General features: G+C 38.0%; 1 protein-coding gene across 2 annotated transcripts in view; it reads right to left on the reverse strand.

Annotated features, from left to right (window-relative positions):
- The window catches only part of ITGA4 (integrin subunit alpha 4), a 92,019-nt gene that overhangs the window by 35,880 nt on the left and 28,957 nt on the right, over nt 1–27,182 (reverse strand). The window contains exons 8-15 of one of the 2 annotated variants that reach the window (XM_043894057.1): nt 26,654–26,716; nt 26,424–26,561; nt 22,282–22,393; nt 15,309–15,403; nt 14,030–14,120; nt 13,381–13,426; nt 12,837–12,991; nt 7,370–7,524 (exon numbers count right to left, since the gene is read on the reverse strand). In XM_043894057.1, coding sequence (XP_043749992.1) covers nt 7,370–7,524; nt 12,837–12,991; nt 13,381–13,426; nt 14,030–14,120; nt 15,309–15,403; nt 22,282–22,393; nt 26,424–26,561; nt 26,654–26,716 — 855 coding nt within the window. Of the gene's footprint in view, nt 1–7,369; nt 7,525–12,836; nt 12,992–13,380; nt 13,427–14,029; nt 14,121–15,308; nt 15,404–22,281; nt 22,394–26,423; nt 26,562–26,653; nt 26,717–27,182 lie in introns of those variants that run through there. The other variant, XR_006339391.1, reaches the window with a different exon arrangement.

The following is a 27,182-nucleotide window of genomic DNA, read 5'->3' on the forward strand; positions in this document are numbered from 1 at the left end:
AGTAGATTTGTTTAAAATTTTTAATTTGGATGGGCACGTGCTATCTATATTAAAAATAACGAAGATTCCATGCCACATTTTTATGGACAATTACATAAAAATAGGACACTCACAAGCATGCAAACTAGCACATGCCAGAAATTACATAAAGTCTGCCTTATTGTCTGATTTCACAGAAATGTACAGTATGGCCAACGAAAATGGAGCTGTAGGTTCATGTCCTCCTCCTGCGTTTATGCAGTGAAGGAATTTATTTAAAGGGTGGAGCCAGAAATATGTATAAAATATTACCGAATGAAAACTGATGTTGAGGTATAAATAAACATGTGAAGATATCTATTTATGGGTCTACTCTGTAGAAGGCAGGATCTAGGGACACAAAACTGAAAGTCGGTGTCTATGGCACAGTTTATAACCCATAAATCCACACATGTGGTGGGGGGATGACCATTCTGATACACGCAAACACAAGTGCAGAACAGGGAGAGCCACTAATCTACACTTGAAAGGGCGTGGGAAAATGCTCATATAGAAGACTGTTAAATAAGGAGTGTGATCAGATTTGTGCTTTTGAAATGCTGCTCTGGTGCCAATGTGGGGAATGAGTTGGTATGGGAGAAGGGAAGACTAGGGCACAGATTGGAATCTGAGCCAGGAAGGCCATGTGTAATTATAACCATTTCATCTGCTAAGTATGTTTCAGAGGGCGAACTGTCAAATACCTCGGACTAAAACTTCCAGAGAAAAGATAACATCCCCAAGACAGGTATTCTAACCATTATACCAGAAGACTATTCTCAGATTTTTTTCCTCACAGAATTATTTTAAAAGCACTGAGAACACATCATCTATAAATTTATTAAATATTATTCAATTAAGGGCCTTATATAATGAGCTGTGCTACCTCTAAGAATACAAACATGCAAAAGATAATACCTTCAAAGACCTTGAATCTAACAAAGAATTAACATATGTTTGAATAACCAATCTACTGCTAGGATACCGTAATATCAGTATAGTTATGTAGTTTGCTTGCACTTAGATTTTCAGCAGAAAGTCCATAGTGTGTTGAGGTTAAAACATAACTACTTTGGAGCAAATGGTACTTCATTAAACTATGTATAAACTTTGTACAGCTTAAAAATATAAGCAAATAAAATACAAATAAATATATTTACTAATCAAACACACATTCATTTCTTTGAAGTTATTACTGAAAATGTTGGGTTTTAGAAGTCACCCAAAGAATCATGTAACAAAATAAAATTCTTTTATTTTAGAAACCTAGAATTCAGAGAAAGCAAAGAAAGAATAAACTATAGTCTACTAAATACACAGGCAGGTTGATTTCATGCTTGTTATAGAACAGGCTAAGGCCACTAAGCTCATTGGATCGTTAGTTCTCTTTCCAAACATCAGTGAGTGTTTTGATGCAGAGATTCCATCAAGATCAATTAAGAAACGTCATCTTTAAAAACCTTAAGGTAAGTCTCACTAGCATGGCTGCTCCAACATTTCTAAAAAACTGTTGGCAATTATTGATTAGGTTTTCCTAAATCAAAATAGCCTCAAAATTATCCCCTGTCCTAAGCTCTTTTCCTAAGAAGTCTCTAAGACCAAATCAAGTTGTACTTATGAAGGCAACAAAGACAAAGATTCATTTTCATATGCTTACATGAATGAGGGAACATTTTCATAAAGGGAAAAGTGATAACTAATAAAATTCTGATAGATAAAATACCATAATTCATAAAAATTAACCATTCTTTTCTATCATAGCAACCTTTTATTAACTCCCAACTCTAAATTCTAGTTTCTTCTTTCATAACATCTAATAATTTTAAGGCTCTAATAGCAAAAATTAAAGCTTGGCATAATTTTAGACAACTAAAAAATGGAGTTCTATAAGGAAAAAATAATAATTTCTACCTTCGTATTTTCTGAAGAACACATTTTGACAATTCACATAAAACAATCTTATGTAGTACCTGTTTTAATCATGAGTATATTAAGTAGACTTGAGAAAACTGATATGCTTACCAACCAGAAAAATGACCATATAGTCTCAGAAAAATAACATACCAACAAATTTATATTCCAGTGATGTGATCACTATTAATTGTTAAAAATGTCTACCACATTCCAAGAAGATCTAATACATGAAACTAAAATATGTGATTCAAAGAGAAGGATGTAATAAAGGTCAAGATTTTTGAGAAGATTTGGAATTTTAAAAATAGCCAAATTTTCTGCCATCAAAGACTGTGACGGGTTTTTAAAATATAAGTAGGGTTAAAAATTTTCACTTACGTGAGATCACCAATGGATTATGTGAAAGAATAAAAACAAAATTCAGTCATCGCTCACCTTCAGATCCGCAACGGCTCTTACATGTAAAACTGGTGAGATCTATCTGGCTCACTGTCTTTAATACTCAAGTCCAACAACTTGCTGATCCCACTGGGACCTCACATCCAGCTTTCTCCCCCTGTTCCTCACCCACCTCCTCATGTCCTCTCTCCTCTCCTCACCTTCATGGCCAACAACATAACCACTCACTTGCTTACTCCTCAACTCTCTCTTCTCCTTTGTGTCACTCTATTGGCAGACCACAGCCACGGCTGACTGTCATCTACTCCCACCTATCAGGCTGAATGTGACTGGAAAAAACCACAGCCCTACTGACTCATCCCACCTTCTGACGCAAGAGAGAGCCTAATGCCATCTCAGGACCATACTGTTCCTTCTCACTCTCTCACACTCTGAGAAGACTATTTCACATCTTCATCCCAAACCCTAAACACCACCTCTTCCATTCTAACTGAAGCTAATGACTTTGCTTCTTGCTTCATTGAGAAGATTAAAGCAATCAGAAGAGAACTTCCAGTTCTCCCAACCACACGTGCCCAACATCTGCACATAAACAAACGAACTAGGCATGTGCCTACCTAGAATCAATCCTTCATTTGTATAATTAAATCCCACTGCTTTTGCCTTGAGAACTTTGCTCCAACTATTCTTTCCTCTCATCTATTTCCTAAATGTTTCACTCTATTAGAATATACCCATCAGCATAAAAATATGCTATTCCTCTTATCTTAAAAAAAAAAAGTCGCTCTACTTCTCCTGTCAGCTACTGACTCCCAACCTCTTTTCTTCAGCCCCCTTTGGAGCATACCAGAAAATGTGTGAAAGAATCTGTGAAAGAATAAACTACTTTCTGTCTCCAATTCTTCTCCTCCTTTCCCCCGACTATTCCTCTGAAAGGCTGTTGTTGTGATCACCAAGAGCTTCTACACTGCCAATCCCAATGGTGAGTTCTTAGTCTTCATCTTATTTGACTAAGCAGAAGCACTGAAAACATCATCATGCCCTCCTCTTTACCCTGCTTTATTTACTTCACCTCCAGGATGCCAGGAGCTTTTGATTTCCTTCCTTACTGACTGGTCCTTCTCATCTCCATTGTAAGCCATCTCTTTCAATTTCTTCATGGTGTAGTGCCCAGAGGACAGACCTTGGCTCTTCTCTCCTTGTCATGATCTCAGCCATCTCATATGACTTTAAACCACATTCATAAGCCAAAGAGGCATTGTATTTCCAGTTCCATAGCATTCTCCAACTCCAGATGAGTATATTTAAATGCTGAATTGCTCTATACACTTAACAGTAAAACAAATCTCTCCAGCTCAGCAGGTCCACAGCTGAACTTCAACATTTTCCACCCAAGAGTTGTTTCCCTTGCCCTATTGATGAAAACTGTATTCTTCTAGTGGTTTGGGCTAACAACTTTGGAATCATTTCGGAGCCTTTCTTTCTCGAATGTTAGACATCCAATCTTTCAGTAAATTGTGCAGGATCTGTCTTCTCCTGTTTCTCACCATATCCACTACCACCATCTTCACTGGAGCCATCATCTCTCAGCTGACTTACTGAAGTATCCTCTTCTTTCTGTGTCAACCTGTGGCTGCCTAGTCTCAACATAGCCATTAGGAAGCAATTAGAGTATTCCTTATTATTACTTAGTTATATCATGTCACCTCTCTTGCTCCAAACTCTACAATAGATCCCATATTATTTGGAGAAAGAAAATCACAGATCTTATGTGATCTGACCTTTTTTTCTACTATTCTCCCCCTGCTCTCTTTTCCAGCCATCCTTGCCTCCCCGTGATTCTCCAAAACAACCAGGCATGTTCTTGTCTTGAGGGTTGTTTTTTTTTTTTTTTTTAACCTAATTCTTCTTTCTGTACTGTTCTCCTCCTGGATGGGGGATTCTCAAAGCATAGTTTCCAAACTGGCAGCATCACCATCACCTGCACCCTTTGTAGAAATGGAAACTCTCAGGCCTCACTGAAGATTTACTGAATCAAGAACTCTAGGTGGGGCCCAGCAATCTGTGGTTTTAACCAGCTTCCCAGGTGATGCTGTTGGATGCCAAAGTTGAGGACCAATGCCCCAGGAATCTGCATTGCCCCTGGTAACTTCCGTGCTTCCTTCAAGTCTTTGCTCAAATGTCACCTTCTGAATGAAACTCACTCTGACCACCCTATTTAAAACTGCACCCTTTACTCCTTCCCCAGCACTCATTTCCTGTGTTCTGCCTGCTCTCCTTTCCTTTTTCCATTACCCATATGGTGGCTCAGATGGTAAAGAATCTGCCAGCAATGCAGGGGACCCAGATTCATTCCCTGGGTCAGGAAGATCCCCTGGAGAAATGAACGGTTACTCCAGTATTCTTGCCTAGAGAATTCCATGGACAGAGGAGCCTGGTGGGCTAGAGTCCCTGGGGTCACAAAGAGTCGGAAAAGACTGAGCAACTAAGTCTCTTATCTTCCTCTAAAATACTATAAAATTTACATTTTATTACTGTTGTTTATCTCTCCACACTACACTATAAGCTCTATAAGGGTAGTAACCTTTTTTATGTTTCAGTCATTGACCTATATAAAAGTCTCAAACAGAACCTGTCACCATGTAGGTACTCAATGTCTATTAAATTAATTGGAAGGAGAAGTAGAGCTTGATTGGTATGGCCAACAGAACCTATACAAGGGAAGCATGCCCAGGTAGCAGGTGGGTTGTCCTCTGAGAGGTGGGGCTGTGGGCCTGAGAACAATAATTAAAAAGTATCACCTTATTTAATTGTAACGGGTGCCGAGGTAGAATGCATGTGTATAACACACCCCTGACACCGGACATGCTTTCCAGAACAAAGGAGCAATTCAGTGAATGTTTCTGAATGCCCTGGATACCATGCTGGTGGGGGTGGGAAACTCACACATTCTCTTCTCACCTCTTCCCAAATAACAGCTGGAAGTCCTTGACCAAACTCAAGGTTAGGACAGCTGCTTCTGTAACTTTTACACCTACCCTCTGGATTTGTTGCAAGGGAGGGTGTTGGAGTAGCCTTCTGACTTTCTATGTAACAGGTTTAAAGAATGTCCCAAACAAAAGCAAGGTAATTTAGAAAGGAAAAACAACATTGGGAGAAACAATCCTTTTTAAATAAACAGTCCCACTATGTACCAGTCCCAGAGCTAAATGCTATTTTTGACTTTGGCAGTATGGCCCAAAGTCACGGCTGTAACCTGCTGTTGTCGCTAGCATGGTAACACGACAAGCACACACGCAACGAACACAGAAACCGATGCTCAAATGTCATTTCGGGTACAAGCTTATTCTGAGGAATGTGCACAATTTTGATGGACCCTTAGTCATAGGAACAATACCAAGAAACAGGACCAATAAAATCAGATCAATTTACTGCCATTTATACAAATTCAACACAATATATTTATCAGAGTCTAGTGCTGGTCCTTTTATTATCTTTAAAACGGTCTCAATTTTTTAGTTAGGCAAAAATTCATAAGCTTTCTAAAATATTTATAATACATATTTTTTATATATGTATACAAAAGCTTTTTTCTACTACACTTGATAAAGACTTGAGAAAGAGCATCAAAAAAAAAAAAAAAGAAAGAAAGAAAGAAAAATCTCCAAAAATTGAAGAGCATAAACTAAATGAAATGTGAGCACTGAATATGAAATAGAAAAAGTGAAACAAACTAGATAAAAGATCATCATAATATAGACCAATTGCTTTTAAACATGACTACTCATTAGAAGTACTATATCAACAACCTCAGATATGCAGATGATAGCACTCTTAATGGCAGAAAGTGAAGAGGAACTAAAGAGCTTCTACATGAGGGTGAAGGAGGAAAGTGAAAGAACCAGCTTAAGAATAAATATTAAACTAAGACCATGGCATCTGGCCCCGTTGTTGCATGGCAAATAGAAGGGAAAAAGGTGGAAGTATAAAATGGCCTCAATGTTAGTCTCTAAAATTGGTTAACTGGAATAAAATTAACTGTGTAGAATTTTTAAAAAACCTCTTTAATCCCCACCATATCAATGATGGTTACTCTAATATCATTCTATACTTTTGGCTCTCAACCATTTAATAGCTTTACCCTAGTACAATAATAAAAATTGTTAAGGGAAATGAGGAAATAGCATAAGGATTATTGCTTTTAACATTTAATAGTCCTGTTGCTTGCTTGCATTTGCTTGGAATAAGCATCTAAGGGAAAATTAAGGTCTAAGCTGAGGCTACTATTTGAAATCCCAGAAAGGGCTCCCGGGAATAGTTTGGCTTTTTTGTGACAATAGATTTTCTGATGAAGTAGACCATTCCCTAATGAAAAAGACCTGGCGCTGCTTCATACAATAAAATGTGACCAACGCAAGGAACGTGATGATCAGTTTGGGAATGAGTGTTTTAATAAAAGAAACATGAAATCGGCTATGCTTTGGCAGAATACACACCAAACCACCCCAAGAGCCATCATCGCGGCCCACAGATGATCCCCACCACGCGACAACTGTGTGAGTTCCCACTGACATCACCAACAGTGCTGGCTCAGAGACAAAGGCATGATCCAAAAGCAGCCACATTCAATTCTGCTTCTTAAAGTCACATGAAAAACAAACCAACTTCCACAGCCTGCCCCCAGCCCCCAGAATCCACCAGGCATAGATTTGGGGCTCGCAGAGCTACCTGATATTTACATTTTTAGGCAAGCATGTAAACAGAGATGGGAAAGTAACAACTGAGGATAGGAAAAGGCAGATCCTTAAAAACAGAGATGCCCTCAATGTGATAAAGATGAAACAAAGACGCAGTAAGCAGGGTTTGAATTACCCAGGTCACAGGGTGGTCTAACATCTAGACTATAGAGTAGTAGATTAGTTCGGGAGGTGTTAACACTTTTCACTATGTTTTATAAAACACACCAATGCAATAAGAATTAAATGTATTGATGATACTGAAGTTTACATATCTGTTAACGAAAACAAGTTTACATTACCCGCATAAATGCTCGATGTGTTTGGCAGCTAGTTGCTTTGCTCGATACTTTTATGCTTCTCGTAATCACATCATAAGTTCCATTGGAAGAAAAGTAAAATCTCGATGGAGACTCTGCCTTTCGGTTCACATCCAGACTCATGTTATAAAGCAAAACTGCAAAAATGTAGAGAGAATTGCAATGAATATAATTCATACAGTATTAATTTATTTTCTTTATCTTTGAAGTGATAATAGTCACAGTTATATAGCATACTGGGAACATATTATTTTTATTAAATTACTTTCTAAAAACTAACCTGAAATATGAAAGAGGAAACAATTTAGAATGTACATTTCAAAAATTATTTTTACAAATTTAAAAAAAAGAATTATAAACTTTGAAAATTAACATCTTTGATTATTTGCTTAATCCTTCCATATATAAACTGGAGAAGGAAATGGCAACCCACTCCAGTATTCCTGCCTGAAAAATCCTATGGACAGAGGAGCCTGGTGGGTTATAGTCCATGGCGCTGTAAGGGTCAGACACGACTTAGCAACTAAACCAATACCACCACCCATATATAAACATTTCAAAACTACAATACCAAAGTTGTTACTGATAATAAAAGTTCTGAGTAAAGTTTCAGCCTTCTTTGAGTCCTTTTGTCATTAGAACATCTGACTGAGGAAGAACCTGCAGAGTACTGCAGGCAAATGTTACCTGGAATACTTGTATCTTGTGTGGTTACAGAACTAATTTCATATATAATTTGCTGCTGCTGCTGCCTAGTTGTGCAGTCCTGTCTGATTCTTTGAGATCCGATGAACTGTAGCTGCCAGGCTCCTCTGTCCATGGAATTTCCCAAGCATGAATACTGGAGTGGGTTGCCATTTCCTTCTCCAGTGGATCTTTCTGACCCCCAGGGGTCAAACCTGCCTCCTGCTTGTGGATTCTTTACTACTGAGCTACCAGAGAAGCCCTTCAGGTATGGTTTGGGTTCATTTATTTTCGTTTGTTTCTAATTTGAGGGGCTGCTACCTTTCTTTTTATTTTTTTTTAATGCAGAGTGAACACATGATGTAAAAGTCAAACCTATATAACAGTTGATTCTGACATCTCCTTTCCAGCCCTAGACCCTGAGTATTTATTTTCCTTATCTTTATTGATTTCTGGCTTGATCTTCCAGTGTTGATTTGTGCAAAAACGAATGTAGTCTGACATTCTCTCGATAAATATTCTGGCAATTTGATAAGAATTTATTTCAAGTCTGACATAGTAAATGATCATCTGCTAAAGAAGATCACCAATAAACAAACGAACAAACAAAAAAAAACAAGAAAAATTTACAATAACCAAACAATTCCAAGACTGATCTGTTTAGGAAAGAAAGATCTATTTCTTAGATTTAAAGGGTTCTGTGTCAGAGTGGTAGCTGTCAGAGGTGAGGGGTGCAGGATGGGAAATACATGTGAAGAAGATCAAAAGATACAAAGTTCCAGATAAGTCATGGGGATGTAATGTATGGCATGGTGAAAGTGAAAGTGAAAGTCGCTCAAGTCATGTCCCAACTCTTTGCGACCCCATGGACTCCACTATTCACAGAATTCTCCAGGCCAGAACACTGGAGTGGGTAGCCTTTCCCTTCTCCAGGGGATCTTCCCAACCCAGGGATCAAACCCAGGTCTCCCGCATTGCGGGTGCATTCCTTACCAGCTGAGCCACAGGGAAGCCCAAGAATTCCTAAGTGGGTAGCCTTTCCCTTCTCCAGTGGATCTTCCTGACCCAGGAATTGAACCAGAGTCTCCTGCATTGCAGGTGAATTCTTTACCAACTGAGCTATCAGAGAGCTGCAGTTAATTACACTGTGTTGCACATTTGAAAGATGCTAAGTAAGTATTAAAATTTCTCAACACAAGAAAGAAATTTACAATTATGTATGATGAGGGATGATTGTTTTGGTGACTCACAATATACACAAATATTGAATCATCATGTTGTACCCCTGAAACTAATATAATGTATGCCAATTATACCTCAATATAAAAAATTGAAAAATAAAAAGTTTCCTTGCAAAACAAGCTATATCTAACAGTCTGAGATGTCATTCATTAAACAGGAACAATAATTCATAAGTGATGTTTAAAATAATTTATATAATTCCTCAAGTGTTCATTTATACTTTAGGAGTAACTTCTTATGGGAGGATTTTATCTACTTACTTCAAGGAAACATAAATATAAAACCTACATTACTCCTACAAACTTCAAATGAATCTTTCATCATTCTTTTTATTTAGAAAATAAAGTTCATCTTCAGAATTACAATAACCGAGATTCAGTGCCTCAGAAACAGAGTTGCAATTCAAATTGCCATCTACAAATTCATCACCCTGAGCTCAGACAAGAAGTACATGAAAGAAGGGAAATACAAATCCACTTGCAGTAAGAGGCAAAATGTCCTGGTTTTACTAAATATGTTTACCACGTGAATTATTTCTCCCAAGGAGTCATTTTACCACAACTATAAAGTGTGCTTCAGCAACAATGCTATGCTTATTTATGATTTTCATATATTTGTTTTCAACCATTTAAAGAAGTATTTGGTCACAATGGAATTGCTGGTACAGCACACACTGATTTTCCATAGAGGAGAATAGTTCTATCTATTTAACGTGTCTCTCAGATAACCCATCAGTTTGCCTGCGTCACTGTGCTACTAGGGTCGTGCTCTCAAATGGCTACTTCTTCAATCAATAATCAGATGGAGGTTCTGCTCACTGTCCCATCACCGAATCTTTAATGAGGACTTTTGCAGAGTGTTACTAAACATGAATCTGATCTATATCTGTAAGAAAAGAATCTAAGAATGAATGAATATATGTATAACTGAGTCACTTTGTTGTACCCCTGAAACTAAAAACACTGCAAACCAACTATACTCGAATAAAATTAAAGTTAAAAAAATGAATCTGATCTAAAGTAGAAATATCAGGCTCATCCTATACTTCTTATTACAGGCTAATTTAGACTGAGGCCTCTGTCACATATCTAAAGCTTGGTTCAGTATTTGCTTCCCTTCATGAAGTTCAGAGGACAACCTGCAGGGTCAAGTTTGTGAACAACTCTTGAGAGATCTTGTGGGGTACAGGAAACTTATGAATTTTTAACATCAAAACGGTAAACTCTTTTATGTCTCTCTCCTACCATGGGCCAGTTTCATTAGTAGTTATCCTAACATTAGCTTAAATATAATATAATTAGGAACATTAACTTGCTAGAAAAAAAATAAGGCTTATGAAGTGACATATATAAGATTTGAGATTAACCACAATGTTGGATGAACCATATCAAAGCTAGTTTTTCAGGACTTCCCTGGTGGCACAGTGGATAAGAATCTGCCTGCCAGAACACTCTTGACATAAATCACAGCAAGATCCTCTATGACCCACCTCCTAATATAATGAAAATAAAAACAAAAATAAACAAATGGAACCTAATTAAGCTTGAAAGCCTTTGCATAACAAAGGAAACTATAAGCAAGGTAAAAAGACAACCCTCAGAATGGGAGAAAATAATAGAAATGAAACAATTGACAAAGGATTAATCTCTAAAATATACAAACAGCTCATGTAGCTCAATACCAGAAAAATAAACAAAGCAATCCAAAAAATTACAGAAGAGTAACCAGACATTTCTTCAAAGAAGACATACAGATGGCTAATAAACACATGAAAAGATGCTCAACATTGCCCATTATTAGAGAAATGCAAATCAAAATTACAATGAGGTATCATCTCACACCAGTCAGAATGATCATCATCTAAAAGTCTACAGACAATAAATGCTGGAGACGGTGTGGAGAAAAGGGAACCCTGTTGTACTCTTTGTGGGAATGCAAACTGATACAGCCACTATGGGGAACAGTGTGGAGATTCCTTAAGAAACCAGGAAGAAAACTACCATGTGACAGCAATCCCACTATGGGACTATACCCTGAGGAAGTCTTAATTGAAAAAGACACACGTACCCCAGTGTTTATTGCAGCACTATTTACAACAGCCAGGACAGGGAAGCAACCTAGATGTTCATCAAAAGATGAATGGATAAAGAAGTTGTGGTACATATACAAAATGGAATATTACTCAGCAATAGAAAGGAATGCATTGAAGTCAGCTCTAATGAGGTGGATGAACCTAAAGCCTATTATACAGAGAGAAGCAAATCAGAAAGAAAAAGGCAAATATCATATAATAACACATATATCTAGAGAGATGGCACTGATGACCCTATTTACAGGGCAGCAAAAGGAGATGCAGACACAAAGGACAGACTTTTGGACACAGCAGGGGAAGGGAAGGGTGGGATGATGTGAGAGAATAGCACTGAAACATATACATCTCCATACGTAAAACAGATTGCCAGTGGGAGTTTGCTGTGCTCCGTGAAAACCCAGAGGGGTGGGATGAGGAGAGAGGTGGGAGGGAGGTACGAGAGAGGGAACATACGTGAACCTATGTCTGATTCATGCTGATGTATGGCAGAAATCATCACAATATTGTAAAGTAATTATCCTCCAATTAAAAAAAAAAAAAGAATTTGCTTGTCAACGCAGGGGACATAGGTTCAATCCCTGGTCTAGGAAGATTGCACATGCAAGTAAGCCCTCAAGCCACAACTCCCGAGCCCACGTGCTTCAACTACGAAACCTGTGCTCTGTGGGGCCCACAAGCCACAACTACCAAGCCTGTGTACCACAAGTACTGAAGCCCATGCTTCCAGAACCTGTGCTCCACAACAAGAGGAGTCACTGCAATGAGAAGCCCATGCATTGAAACGAAGAGTGGCCCCCACTCTCTGCAAGCAGAGAAAGCCTGCACAAAGCAGCAAAGACCTAGCACGGTCAAAAATAAATAAAATTATATATATAAGCCACTTTCTCCAGAGCGGATAATTGAGAGCTGTCTATGTACAGGCATATGGGCATGGCTCTTAGGAACCGATTGTCATAGTAAATCCTGAAGAGATGTGTGCTATTTATCAAAATTAGACCCAGGATCCAGACTTTCAGAGAAGCTTCTTCAATTACCCAAACAGGATAGGATAAGAAGAGAAGAAACTCAAGAAAAGTCTTGAGTCTGCCAGCTCAAGACTTCAGTAAGCCTAGTAAAAGAGGAGGAGCTATGGTGATGCTCTTTTTATTTTAAAGAGATCTTACAGATTAAACTCAGTTAGTTCACCATAAATAATACAGCAAGTGATGTTTTTGTTCTACTTCTTGCCATAATATTTAAACAACTAAAGCCTTAACTTATCCAACTCATTGGAACACAGCAAGAATCTGGAAGGTGATGAAGAATGGCTGCTTTCTCCTGCCCTAAAAACTACTCCATGGTGAAATAGGGAAAAGCCTCGAAAGATGATCATGAGGTTTATGAGGGAAGTGCACATTCTGTCAGGCATTAATTCTGTAAGGGCACCCTTACCGATATAATCTGGAACCTCTTTGCCCTTATATGAGAAGCAAAGTGTCAAATCCATGCACACAGAGGGCAATCCATTTTCAATACAGTTAAAATTTGTTCTATTTACTGACTCGGGGTGGTTTAAAGAAGCTTCGACAATAACTACAGGTCTTGTCCTAAGAAGGAAATAAAATTAGCAATATTAATTGCACAATTATTTTTCATTAAGGTGACAAATACATTTGCATTGTCAGTTTCCACTGATCAAGTAATTTTATGAAACTGCTTAATAGCATATATATATGTATATATACATATATACACTCAATTATACTTTCATGTATGAATCAAAATAAATTTTTACTAAAATCTCTAAAAATATTGACTTAGATGATTTAAGTATATATCCAGGTAAGATGGGAAAGGTATCCTAAGTTCAATAATTAAATTTCAGAGTACCAAAAAGAGTGTTATGAGGTCACCATCATGCTGATTTTAAAAACTGCCTCCCATCATTTACAATTAAGCCCAATTGTCGTTAAGTGGTGAAATCTATCAACCTTACCTTAGCAACACAGCAGAATCAGACCGAAAAGCACCAACTGCTACATCTGGGGGAAGAAAAAAATAACACAGATTAATGATCATCATTAGTCAAAGAGAATTACTTTCAGCCATAAATACTTAACTACATATCACCTTGTGACTATATCAAAATAGTATTTACAGAAAATTAATTAGAAAAGATACGCTTACATCTTAAGATTCATTTCACATGTGTCTGAACCTGCTCATTTACAATGACATTCATCCCTTTATCATGTAAGATAAACATAAACATTATGATATAAACATGGTATAAAGACAGCCTTACTAAAACAAAATTCTATTTTTGGACTACGAACACCCGCCGAGATATCTCCTTTCAAATTATAAAAAGAAAATCCTCTTCTTTTCATCATCATATGTTTGATTTATTCTCGCAAATGCTTTTAATTTTTTTGAAAACAAGGAATAAAATATTAAGTAACCTACAGTGTAAAAGCTTAGTAATTATTTGATTATTTCTGACCCATCTGTGAATTCAAGAGTACTAAAAATGAAGGAAAAATTCACCAGTAAATCAGCACTTTTTTCTACGAGTTGTATGTACTTCACCTCACCCACAATAGTGCTTATTTCCATTTATAAAATATAGTAAATTTTATACTCACCTAGATATCCATTGTTATCTGCATCAATTTGTCCAGATATAGACTGTCCAAACATACTTAATGATTTACTGATTTGACGTCCTTCAATTCTCTGAAAAAATAGTAAAGTTGAATGGGAAGCAGGGTTTAAACATCTAATATCCCAGAGAAACACTGACTTAGTTAAATAATGAACCCTGACACATTATTAACAAATGCATTGTAGTTAAGGCAAATACATGTGTCTGGGAGAAAAAGTAGTCTCCAGCTTGAAGTGGAAAACTGACATCTATTTTGTGACGTGAAAAAACCTGCTTTCTTTACCTTGTGAGCAAAGGGAAAATTATGTAGTAAAGATCTCCTAAAACACTCCTGACACTCTCTCCTCAGTCTCTTTTCAGGCTGTATGCTTATTTCCCTAAGCAACATGAGCAATCAAACCAATAAGAAAATAAGACATTTATGATCACTTAGTGGAGCCTACTACTTAGATTTATAATAACCATCTCGTTTAGCCAGATTGCTTTCTAGTATTTGACAAGGACAACTCAAGTCAGATATGTGCTTGCTATCCCACGTGTCTAATTTCATGTCCAGACATTGATTTACAAGTATCAGAGTTGTCCAAGAGAATTAGTATTCTTTAATAGACAAGTATATATCTTTCATGCTATATAGAGGATCATTTACCCACCTTGCCTAATCAAAAATAACAGTATTAGCTAAAGTTTCCCTAAGAGTATCTTTGGAAAAATTTCTCTTCTCTGCATGTGCATGAAGTTTTCTTCTATGCAATGAAATGTCTTGATTTTTCACAATATGAAGGTAAAGTCAGAGCTAGGCCAGGAAACCTTAATAAAGTGCTCTCATCTCACTGCTTTGCACTGAAAGGAAGACAGTTTCACATGAGTCTCTGCTCTTCCTGTGAAACCTCCATGGAAGATGGGGCTTAGCAATGAAGCGAGACAGTTAACCAAATCCACATGGGCTTACTTGGAAGAGTAGGGGTATTACCTCAGAACATAAATCTGATGAAATGCAGAGAGAAATCCTGAATAGGTTAAAGAAAAAGTAGGATGGAAGTGAACCAGAACTCTTGTTTATGGAAATAAAATGATTTCATAGAGTTATTAATGACCTTAAAAATGAGACCATCTACTGTTATTATAAGAAAATGGTGAAACAGTATTAAGTGTTTGAAAGGGCATGTTAAGAAAAATAAGTGTATGCTAACACTGGAAGTTTTAAGAAGGAATTTATTACCAATGTTTCTTTTGAAAATAGAATAGTATTATCCCACCTGTGAGAAGGTTGTTGAGATCCCATCTGCTCGGCCATTGTAAATATAAATAGCACCTTGCAAGTCATCTTCCTGTGGGGCTCCAATAGCAACATCTATTCAAGAATTGAAATGGCAGAAAATAAACTCTTAATGCAAAGAATGAGACTCTGAAAACTAGCCTTCATGCTCTTTACTAAATATCACATAGGAAAACTCCTTATCAACAAACAGCATTTTCACTGGACAGAAAAAGAAAATTATGCAATACTATCATTGTCATAACAACATACAGGATTGCACAGTCAAGTCTGTGTGTGGAAATTAGAGTCTGATGGTCTCAGAGGCAGGTAAGAGAATGGTTAAGGACTTGGGTCCTACAGCCAGACCGCCAGGGCCTGACCCAGCACCACCAGTGGCCAGCTCTGCTTTCCGGTTGTTCGTCGCTGACCCCAGGCACTGCAGCACTCCAGGCTTCCCTGTCCTTCCCTGGGCCCATTTCTTTTTTCCTGTGGCCACGCTGCGTAGCATGTGGGATCTCAGCCCCCTGACCAGGGATCACACCTGCACCCTCTGTGTTGGAAGGTGGACTGTTAATCGCTGGACCGCCAGGGAAGTTCCTGGGCCCATTTCTTAACCCCTCTGTATCTGCTTTCTCACTTCCGCACAGGATCATGAGAGAACTCACTGGGTGCAGAAAGATGCAACTCATGTGAAGTGCTTAGAGCAGTGTGTAGCACATAATAAGTTATTATCATCTCTTAAATAATATAAACCACAAGAACCTTTGAGTTATAGGTTTTACTTATTTGCCAAATGACTTCTAAATTAATTCCTGTTCCAATGAAGGATATGTTTCCACATAAGACCAAGAGAAAATGGAAACTGAATAACATGGTTGCTTAAGTGCTATAAATACAAAGAACACAGGAGGAAAAAAAAAACTTTGTAAGAACATTTCATTGTCTTTACCAAATATTATGCCAAATTATTTGAGTATATTCATATATTTTAAGTGATTTTTTTCTTATTACTTTAAGAGAAACTAAAATACAGAAAGTTTGCTTTCATGACATTATTTATCATTATTCATCAGATCTAAAAGTTTTTCAACAACTACAGTTGTAATATTGCACTGCTTTTTCAATGGGAATAAAACTCTGTGCCAAATGCTGCCCAATTTTAAAAATACAAAAGTTTTTCTATTTTAATCTAAAATTAAATACTGCTGCTGCTGCTAAGTCACTTCAGTCGTGTCCGACTCTGTGTGACCCCACAGATGTCAGCCCACCAGGCTCCCCCGTCTCTGGGATTCTCCAGGCAAGAACACTGGAGTGGGTTGCCTTTCCTTCTCCAATGAGTGAAAGTGAAAAGTGAAAGTGAAGTCGCTTAGTTGTGTCCGACTCTTAGCGACCCCATGGACTGCAGCCTACCAGGCTCCTCCATCCACAGGATTTTCCAGGCAAGAGTACTGGAGTGGGGTGCCATTGCCTTCTCTGAAAATTAAATACTAGACACACCTTAAGCCTGTTTTGCTTAGACATACCAAGGCTAGCCTCTTTTAACTTGTGCAAAGTATTTTAAATTTTTATGTACAAAATATATCCATTCATTTATCCATTCAGTGGAAAACTACTGAGCACCTACTGCATACCAGATACTTGTCAGAGTATCTACAGGACTCTACAGGACAGTATCACAAAAAGGAACTCATAGTCTAGCGGGGAAGAACAGCAAGTAAAAATAATAACATGGCATGCAGGGAAAAGGTGGTGAAAATTAGGGAAGACTTCAATTATAGTAGGTCAGAGCCAGGAGAAAAAAGGCAATGTTTGGACAGAGGACACAGCCTGTGCATTGTAGGGGACCGAGAGGCAGCTTGGCACACAGAAGATTGACAATTTGGAATAGTTGGAGCCATTTCTGTGCAGACTGAATAAATCAAGCAACATAATGGGGAGGGAGAGGAAGCAGGGGAGAGAAAGAGGGAGACAAGGGTGAGTGAGGAAAGGGTGAGGGAGGAAGCATCCTGTAGCTGCTGGAAACGAGCCCACTTAGCGATGTCATTCATGGGGGGTGGGGGTTATACTTCAACCATGGCTACTCTGAGTACCTCTTAACAGGATTCTGTACCTTGATTCTTGATAATACAGGAAAAGATAGCAAGTTGGGTTATAAAACTGATACTGCAAGAATTCTATTTATCAGTTACTAGCACAAGTTATCTATGTTAATAAAAATATCTTGAAACAATACAAATGAACCTTTTCAGCTGAACTATTAAGCCAGCCCAGATCAATTATTTCCAAGCAGAAGATATTTAAGTATATTCAGACTCTGGCTTATATATAGATCCAAACTCTTCCTTCCTAAGATGAAACTTGGATTTATTATATAATGTCCTAAAGTTCTAGCTATCATTATAGAAATAAGGAGAATACATTATTAATAATAAAATGCTTTTCCCATGCCTGTGCAATTCAGTTGGGACAAAACATAGAGAATAAACATGGAGATATTTGACAACTCCTTTCATTTTTCATTTGAACATTTATTACACTGATAGCATAAACCATAACAATTATCATTAGTATGACCATAATAACCTTAACATCGGCTAGTAATTATATTCTGTTTACAAGGCAGGCATTGTACTATAGGCTTAACATACAAAATTCATGTTATTCTCACATAACCCGCTATAACTCATGTAACTCTCTCAACAGCTCTGTCAAATACTTTTTGATCCTCACTTTTTATAGATGAAGAAATTGAGGTCCAGAACAAAACCCGCTAAAGATTATAGAGCCAGCATGTGGTAGTACATGAAAGTGTTGGTTGCTCAGTTGTGTCTGACTCCTGGTATCCCCATGGACTATAGCCCTCTAGGCTCCTCTTGTCCATGGAATTCTCCAGGCAAGAATTCTGGAGTGGGTTGTCATTCCCTTCTTCAGGGAATCTTCCTGATCTAGAGATCAAACTCAGGTCTCCTGCATTGCAAGCGGATTCTCTACCCATGTAAACCACCAGGGAAGCCTGGATATGGTAAGATGTGGTACAGTGGGATTTAAACCCTGCAGTACGGTCCCAGAACCTGTATCCTCCATCACCACGCTCTATAAAATCATTAACATAGAGTTATGCCCCACACCCTCCCCTCCTAGCACGTGTTCCTCTACTGTGTGAAAGAAATGTTCAATATGTGACTTGATAATATATAAGAATTTCAGGACCACATAAATTGATACAGCATATAGTTCACAACTGTAGAACTTTATTATGGTTAGGCTCAAAAAAATATTCAAAGATACAGTCTAAAAGTCAGATGAATTGCTCAGATGCTAAAGAATCTGCCTGCAACACAGGAGACTCAGGGTCAATCCCTGGGTGGGGAAGATCCCCTGGAGGAGAGAATGACAATTCACTCCAGTATTCTTGCCTGGAGAATTCCATGGGCAGAGGAGGCTGGCAGGCTATAGCCCATCATGGGGTCACAAAGAGTTGGACACAACTGAGTAACTAACACTTCCACTTTCCAGGCTCAACTTGGAAAACATACACCGGAAATAACTTGCCAGAACCATTTTATGGCTAAAATGCTATCAATCTGTCTGTCTGGTCACATTGGTTGAATAGGTTTGTCTATTACCTATTCTGTGAAATGTTTCTGCTGGACTCTTGTCAAATTGGTTGAGAAAATAGCTTGTTTTGTTTTTCTAAGGACACAGGAAATATATTCTAATAAATTCTAATTTTTTCCTTTTGAAGAAAAAAAAGTGATGTCATGAATGCCAAAATAACTGAGGTCTACTATATAAAGCATTACAAGCTGTGCACAGTAAAAGGCCCGGAAGTTTGATCTGCGTCTAAGACTGGAGGTGGAAGGCAAAGAAACAGGTAGGGTTCTCCTCTCTTTTCTACACAATCCCACGTACTCTGCCGTGAACATGAAGTGACTTCACTCATATCCCAGAAAAATAAACTAAGTTAGAAGACGGGGAAAAAGAAGAGGGAAGCACATAATGAAAAAATAAAAGACAGATGCCTGGCTGGCTCACCCAGGCAGATATGGTAGGATGGAATTAAAGACCTCAGTGAAGAGCTAGAACACACTCAGCCTACTTCCAAGCCAACATGGTCTTGGCTAGCATCTAAAATGCAGAAAACACATACCCATGGGCAAAACAGAAATGCTCCTCAGTCATAAAAAAGAAGGAGATTTTGTCATTTGTAACAACACGGATGGGCCTTGAGGGCATTATGCTAAGTAAGTCAGACAGACAAAGACAAATACTGTGTAACCTCACTCATATGTGGAATTAGGGGGGAAAAAACCACAAAGAAACAGAGATCAGATTGTTGTTGGTCAGAGAGAGGATGGAGAGTGGGGTAACTGGGTAAAGGCGGTCAAAAAATGCAAACTGGCAATTAGAAGATCAGTTAAGTCTTGGGGATATACAGCATGGTGACTGTAGCTGACAATACTGTATTGTATATTTGGGAGGTGCTAAGAGAGTTGATCTTAAAAGTTCTCATCACAAGGAAAAAGATTTGTAACTATGTGAGGTGATGCTGCTGCTAAGTCACTTCAGTCGTGTCTGACTCTGTGCGACCCCATAGACAGCAGCCCACCAGGCTCCTCCGTCCCTGGGATTCTCCAGGCAAGAACACTGGAGTGGGTTGCCATTTCCTTCTCCAATGTGAGGTGATAGATGGTAACTAAACATTGTGGCAAGCATTTTGCAATACACATATATCAAATCATTATGTTGTATACCTTAAACTTATTCAATGTTATATGCAATTATATCTCAATAAAACTGGAAGAAAAAACTGAATTAGTAAAAGATATATGGTATTATAAACAGGCACTAAAATGAATCAGAATTAATATGGCCACTGGATGTAAATATGTTGTGAACTATATATGAAATTATAAATAGCACAAAATATGCTGGAATACTGAAAACATGCATTTGAATAATAATCTTCCATGTATATAGAATTTAGAAGATGCGTGCTGAGGACTCCAAGACACAAAGTTCTGTATGAAACCCAGGGTTCTCATATTCACTCAAATACTGCATCGTGCCCTGAAGATTTCCTCTAAATTCCCCCTTTCTAAGTCTCCTGGACAACACATTTTCTGCCTGTCCTTCACATAACTAGAAAATTGCCTTGGATTTTCCCAAGTACTGGAGTGACTTTGATAAGGGAACCTGCCTACTATCCATCACATTTTTATAACCCAGTCTGCTTATAAGAATAATTCAAGTTCATCACTGACATTTAGATACTACCAAAAATCATTCCTCATGTGCACATGCACAAATATGTTCAATCAAAATAGTGAATATCCTTCTTCAGATCTGTCAATTAAGGCAGGATGTGGAAGCAATTTTTTCAAGTCTTAATCTGATATTCCATTTGAATGTAAAACTGAAAAAAGTGTACCACTATTTCCTTCATTTACATTCATTATGGCACATACTCTATAGCTGGCGTGGTACAACTGACAAAAACTAAGTCCTCAATAGACATCACAGAATTTTTGATTAATTGTGAAATGTAATATCCATCTTAACATTTTATAGATATTTTAATGTAAAATTTAATGTGTAATCATAACCACAAAGATATACACACATACTTTTATCGCCTTTTGTTTTAAAAATAGTAAAATCTAGAAATGGTATCTGTAGACCAAATTATACTATTTCGCATTCAAGAGAGCTCATTGGAAGCATATTTTCAATAGCTAACTAGCATTCTCCTTGTAGAATAACATATTTTAAATATTTAAAGTAGAATGAAGCATTTAGGCAAAACAAGATACAAAGTGAGCATTTACAGCACTTCCTCAATTATGTCCAGTATACAAGTAAGTTTTGACCTACTTCTACCAGATACCAATTGCCAAAAACCATTTCTAGAAGATAATTCTGAGCCTTGAAAATATCAAATACTTATTTGTTGAACTCCAGAAATTATACACTCTCCTTACAAACTCATTCATTATTTTAGGCACAGTTTTAATAGATGTAGTCAACCACGTAGAACTAAATTGAAGTAAGCACATTTTAAGAGAGAAGGCTGGTAGAGACAGATCCTTCAACAGCACAACTGCTACCTCGGCATCAGTCACAGAGCTGATGAGACCATCCATCCCGTTACTGAAATGCATCCCTCTCAGGTGGCAAACAGCCACGTCTTCGAGTCTGCCCGTTTCTCCCCTCCTACCACTCAGGATTCTCTCCTGGGATCCCCAACCTCCCACCATCAGCCCCCCTTTCCCCACAACAGGACAACCTGAACAAGGAAAGCTTGGCACAGTAAGGGGCTTTCAGAGCCTGGCTAAAGCTCTGCAGCCAGCCTCTACCGGGTTTTATCCGTGTCTTACTATACTGATAGTTAAATATATGATCCGGTGAGTCTGTGATACACATTTTCTTCCACATTTTCACATTTCTGAAATCAGCGTTCTTCTTAAAATAGAAAAATAGTGAGTCACAGTTTAAGAGGCACTATTTCTTAGGGGCACATAATCAAAGCTGCCTCGTGCTGTCACTTCAGTCGTGTCTGACTCTTTGAGACCCTCTGGACTGTAGCCCTCCAGACTCCTCTGTCCATGGGACTCTCCAGGCAAGAATAGTGGAGTGGGTTGCCATTTCCTCCTCTGGGGGATCTTCCCAAGCCAGGGATGGAACCTGTTATCTCTTACATCTCCTGCACTGGCAGATGGGTTCTTTACCACTAGCACCAATGGTGCCTTAGAATCAATGAAATGAGGTATGTTGAATATCACTCTTTGTTGAAGGGATAGTTGACAACTGAGAAGAAATTGGGTATAACACTACAGGGAAAAAAAACTTAGCATACCAGTCTGCCTCCATTTTTTACAGAAGAAAAACAACATAAAACTCCAATTATATTCTCTCCCACATCCCATTTTTAAAAGTGGAAATCAAGTACCAAATTAAATAATTTTAATTACCTTCAAAGCCATCATTATCAATGTCGCCAAGATTGACTATAGATTCCCCGAATCTTGCAGCGTATTTGTCACTTCCAATGAGCTCTGTTTCCATTTCGTTCATTACTGCTCCCTAGATAGAAACAGGGAGAAAACTGTCATTACAACACTCCCTGACAACTTGACACATGATTTACTATTGTAATTGGATATGGATTTTTTTCTTAATGCTTCAAACAGGTTGGACAAACTAGTCTGAGCTTTAGTACACACATCTCAGTTCAATTCAATAAATATTTATCAAGTATGTCAACACATATAATAGTATGATTAGAGCTCAGAGGACAGAAAAAAATGTCAAACTCATGATCCCTAGCTTTGAAAATGCAATAAATTATTTTGATAATTCAATTGAGCAAATATTTAGTGAGTTCCTAATAAAGGCAATGCACTGTACAAAGGATGGATGAGTGAAAGAGGACAAGGCAATAAGTGTGTAAGACACTCCCTTCCCTGAAGAAGCCCCCAGTGAAGGGAAGGCATAGCACAAGCATGTAAATGACTAAGAGGTACTGCTTTGCAATATCAGCAAGCAAGGAGAGCATGCTAACTGTGAGAGCCAGCAGAGATTTCATAAAGGAGGTGGTTGTCAAGGCGGCTACCAAAGAATGGGCGAAGTTTTGATACAGAGGGAAACTTACCAGCAAAATACAAATTGCAAAGAACTTGGCTATGTTGGCTTACTTGGCTAATGAGCAGTATGTGCAAATGAATAAGACAAAAAGAGTAAGACTGGAGTTTTATGGAGTAGGACTTTGACTGCTGGCAGAAATTTACTCTCAACTTAGAAAACCAGACAGAGCTACTGAAGGTTTCTCAGTTGAGGAGCGGCACGACTGACTGGCCTTGGGAATATTTTTCCAGCAGCACTGTAGTAGGAGTTGGTCAACTGCGTCTCTGATTTTGGAAAGTGAGTTATTAGACATGAAATAATGTTTCAGTGGATTTCCCTGGTGGCTCAGTAGGTAAAGAATCTGCCTGCCCAATGCAGGAGATGCAAGAGACTTGGGTTCGATCCCTGGGTCGGGAAGATTCCTTGGAGAAGGAAATGGCAGTATTCTTGCCTGGGAAATCCCATGGACAGAGGAACATGGAGGGCTATAGTCCATTGGGTCGTAAGGTCAGACACGACTTAACGACTAAACCACCACCACCACAATGTTTTAGTAGGAGTTGTGGCAATAACAGCTGCCAGATCTCTTTCCAAACTCTGATCATGTCACTCCCTTGTATTAAAAAAAAAAAACAACAAAAAAAAATCCCATGCACAACTCATCACAGATCTTCTAACTCCTCAAACAAATCTGTTCATCATTTCCGTAGCACACACATATTCTTCCCTTGTGAAGTGCCCTTCACCTTTTATTTTCCAGCTAAAAAAATTTGATTCTTGTTTTGTTCATAGAGAAATACCCAATTTAAAGAGCAGAAGGCATAAGAGGCTCCAGAGAGGATGAGTAGATAAGACAACACAAGGGCACTGAGTTTCAGGGGGAGAGTTTAAAGAACTGGTGATCACTCTTCTTCAAGTATTCTCCAGTCACAGAACGGCGACCAAGAGTTCACTCAGGACCCCTGAGAGCTCTTTCAGCAGAAGTAGAAGCCAGAATTCATTCAAGTATCATTCTTTCTTCAGTTCACTCAAAAACAATTACTGAGCACCTAACTTGTCCAGGATTCTTTCAAGCCCTGAGGAAATAGTAGTAAATAAAACAGATGATTCCTCTGCACACAATGTCTACACGCCAATAAAAGAAGAGACAGACAATAGCAAACCACACCAATAAATATCAATAACCTCAGATATGCACATGACACCACCCTTATGGCAGAAAGTGAAGAGGAACTAAAGAGCCTCTTCATGAAAGTGAAAGAGGAGAGTGAAAAAGCTGGCTTAAAACTCAACATTCAAAAATCGAAGATCATGATATCCGGTCCCATCACTTCATGGCAAATAGATGGGGAAACAATGGAAACAGTGACAGACTTTATTTTCTTGGGCTCCAGAATCATTGCAGATGGTAAATGTAGCCATGAAATTAAAAGACTATTGCTCCTTGGGAGAAAAGCTATGACAAACCCAGACAGCATATTAAAAAGCAGAGACATTACTTTGGTGACAAAGGTCCATCTAGTCAAAGCTACAATTTTCCCAGTGGTCATGTATGGATGTAAAAGTTGGACCATAAAGAAAGCTGAGTGCTGAAGAACTGATGCTTTTGAACTGTGGTGCTGGAGAAGACTCTTGAGAGTCCCTTGGACGGCAAGGAGATCCAAACCAGTCAATCGTAAAGGAAATCAGTCCTAAATACTCATTGGAAGGACTGATGCTAAAGCTGAAACTCCAATCCTTTGGCTTCCTGATGCAAAGAACTGACTCATTAGAAAAGACCCTGATGCTGAGAAAGATTGAAGGCAGGAGGAGAAGGGGGCAGCAGAGGATGAGATGGTTGAATGGCATCACTGACTCGATAGACATGAGTTTGAGCAAGCTCCAGGACTTGGTGATGGACAGGGAAGTCTGGCGTGCTGCAGTCCATGGGGTTGCAAAGAGTCAGACATGACTGAGCAACTGAACTGAACTAAACTGAATGTCAAGTAGTAGTTATTGTCTTTTCACAGTTAGGAACAAGAAGTTGGAAGACCACAAAGGAAGAATAACTTATCACAGAGGTTTTAATAGTGGAAATCAATGATGAAATCAACCCCAGTATTCAATACCTCTATTGAGTGGTGTAGAAGTGAAGAGTGAACAAGAGGGTAGTCTAATGGGAGAACTCCTCCCTTGCCCTTTAAACAAAGGCACTTCACTTTTATCTGTTTTTCATATTGGAAATGCTGAGGATTTCAATGGGAAAAAATGGTTCTTTATTGCCTTATACTAGGTATCTATACCACTGTTTAAACTGTTCTCAAAGACTTTAGTTGTAAAAAGAAATAAAAGTATGTAAAATGAGGATGTGGCTTCTATTAGGGAGACCATTAATTGATAGGAAAATGTGAAATATCTATACAAGAAAAAGTAACTCCTGATTTCACTATTAATGAGATAACAAATGATCACTTCACAGATGATACTGTTTTACTATTCAATTTAGGTTTAAACAGTCTAGGATATGCCAGTGCATAAATGACTTTCCTGCTCTATATTTGGAACTTAAAGGATCTCTCAGCTTTATAAGACTATTTTCTCTCTTAAATTGTAATGAGTTTAGTATAGTGCTTAATATGCATGTTTATTAAATGCTCTGAAATCACTGATTAAACAAAATACCTTCCAGAAACAGATTTTGTTAATTAAAAATACTGTGACTTAAGAAATGCACTAATTTTCTCACAAACCTGTCATTGCTCTTAAATCAAAGATATAGGCCAAGAAGACCCCATTAAGGCCTTATCAATTCTTTCTTTTGATTTGATGCCAAGAAGACAGACTGGCAAGATAAAGCCAGCAGCGTTCCCTAAATTGAATTGTCAAGCGGTCAGATTCTACTCCAAAATACCCCTAGAATTGAAAACTCAATCATAAGCAAGTAAACAGTTATTTCTACAACTACTACATCTGCTTTGGAATAAACTATGCCAGTTTTACATTCTTATCAGGAATATAATCTATATGAATTGAGTAAATTAATATCTTATCAGAACACATCTTGTTTTCAAATCAAGAAATTAAAAACAGTTCATACTTTATCTTCTATGTCTAGTAGTGTTTTATAATTACCAAATTATATGGGGACATTCACCGTCAAACTAATAGGACATCCACATTTTTAGGGCCATATAAAAGTCATTCTTTCAAATCAGAGCTGCCCAATGCAACTGGAAGAAACTGCAACTCCCTGCGTAAACACATACAAGCTGTGTACAGAGAAACTCCAGACAACTGATCTCGTACTTTCAAGATATCAAAATGGGGCAGCAGCCCATTCATCATGACGTCCCATTTCATTTTTAAAGCATTAGTATAATATCACAATTTTTACTTTCATCAGTAGAGTAAGCCTAAAAAATTTATAGTCTCAGAACTTTGGAGTAAGTAGAGCAACAGGTATGATTAAAATCCCATAAACAGCTTCCAATCTGCTCACGATCAGACTTACAGAACCAGAGTTGATGTACACAAACACTCTTCCTTCTTCCCTGATGGTGCTCTGCATGGGGGCTCCCACAAGCAGGTCTGAGAAGCCGTCTGCATTGAGGTCCACGGCACAGATAGATGCTCCAAAATAAGACCCAAGCTGCTCCAAGGCAAACCAGATCCAGTCATTGAGAAAAAAGCAAGAGTTACTCACCAAAGCCCTCAGTGATACCAAAGTTAGAGACATATTACCTTTTTACCTTTCATTTCATGTAAGATATTTAGCTCTCTTGCATCAATGCTGAATATGTATGCCTGCAATGGGAAAAAGAATTGGGAAAGACTAGATGATCCTCACATTAAAAACATTTCATTCAAAACATTAATTTCCATAACTTGTAATTGCTCAAATATCTTTTTAAAAAATTCTTTTCAGAGTGATACAAAAGATTTAGGGAACCAAGCTCTCAGGAATAATCCTACTGTTCCTTCAGAGAAAACACAGGAAATGTTGTTTGTCTCAATTTTCAAAGTGAGGTTATTTTGTGAGAAGTAACATTTTGTTCTTTCTAGTCTTACCACAACTGTACCAGGAATGTAGCTGCCTCAATTTCTCTTCGGCTATAAACTTGTAAACCATAAATGTATTCCTTGGAATCTTGAGAAAATTCCATCTCAGAAACAGTTACTCATAAGAAAGAGCCTCATTTAACTTGTGTAATCTTCCTGAAAGCTTTTCTGTTCAATTTTATCTAAAAGCCACATGACTTTCACCAATCTT

The sequence above is a fragment of the Cervus elaphus genome, chromosome 33 (assembly GCF_910594005.1).
Source record: "Cervus elaphus chromosome 33, mCerEla1.1, whole genome shotgun sequence".
NCBI lineage: Eukaryota > Metazoa > Chordata > Mammalia > Artiodactyla > Cervidae > Cervus > Cervus elaphus.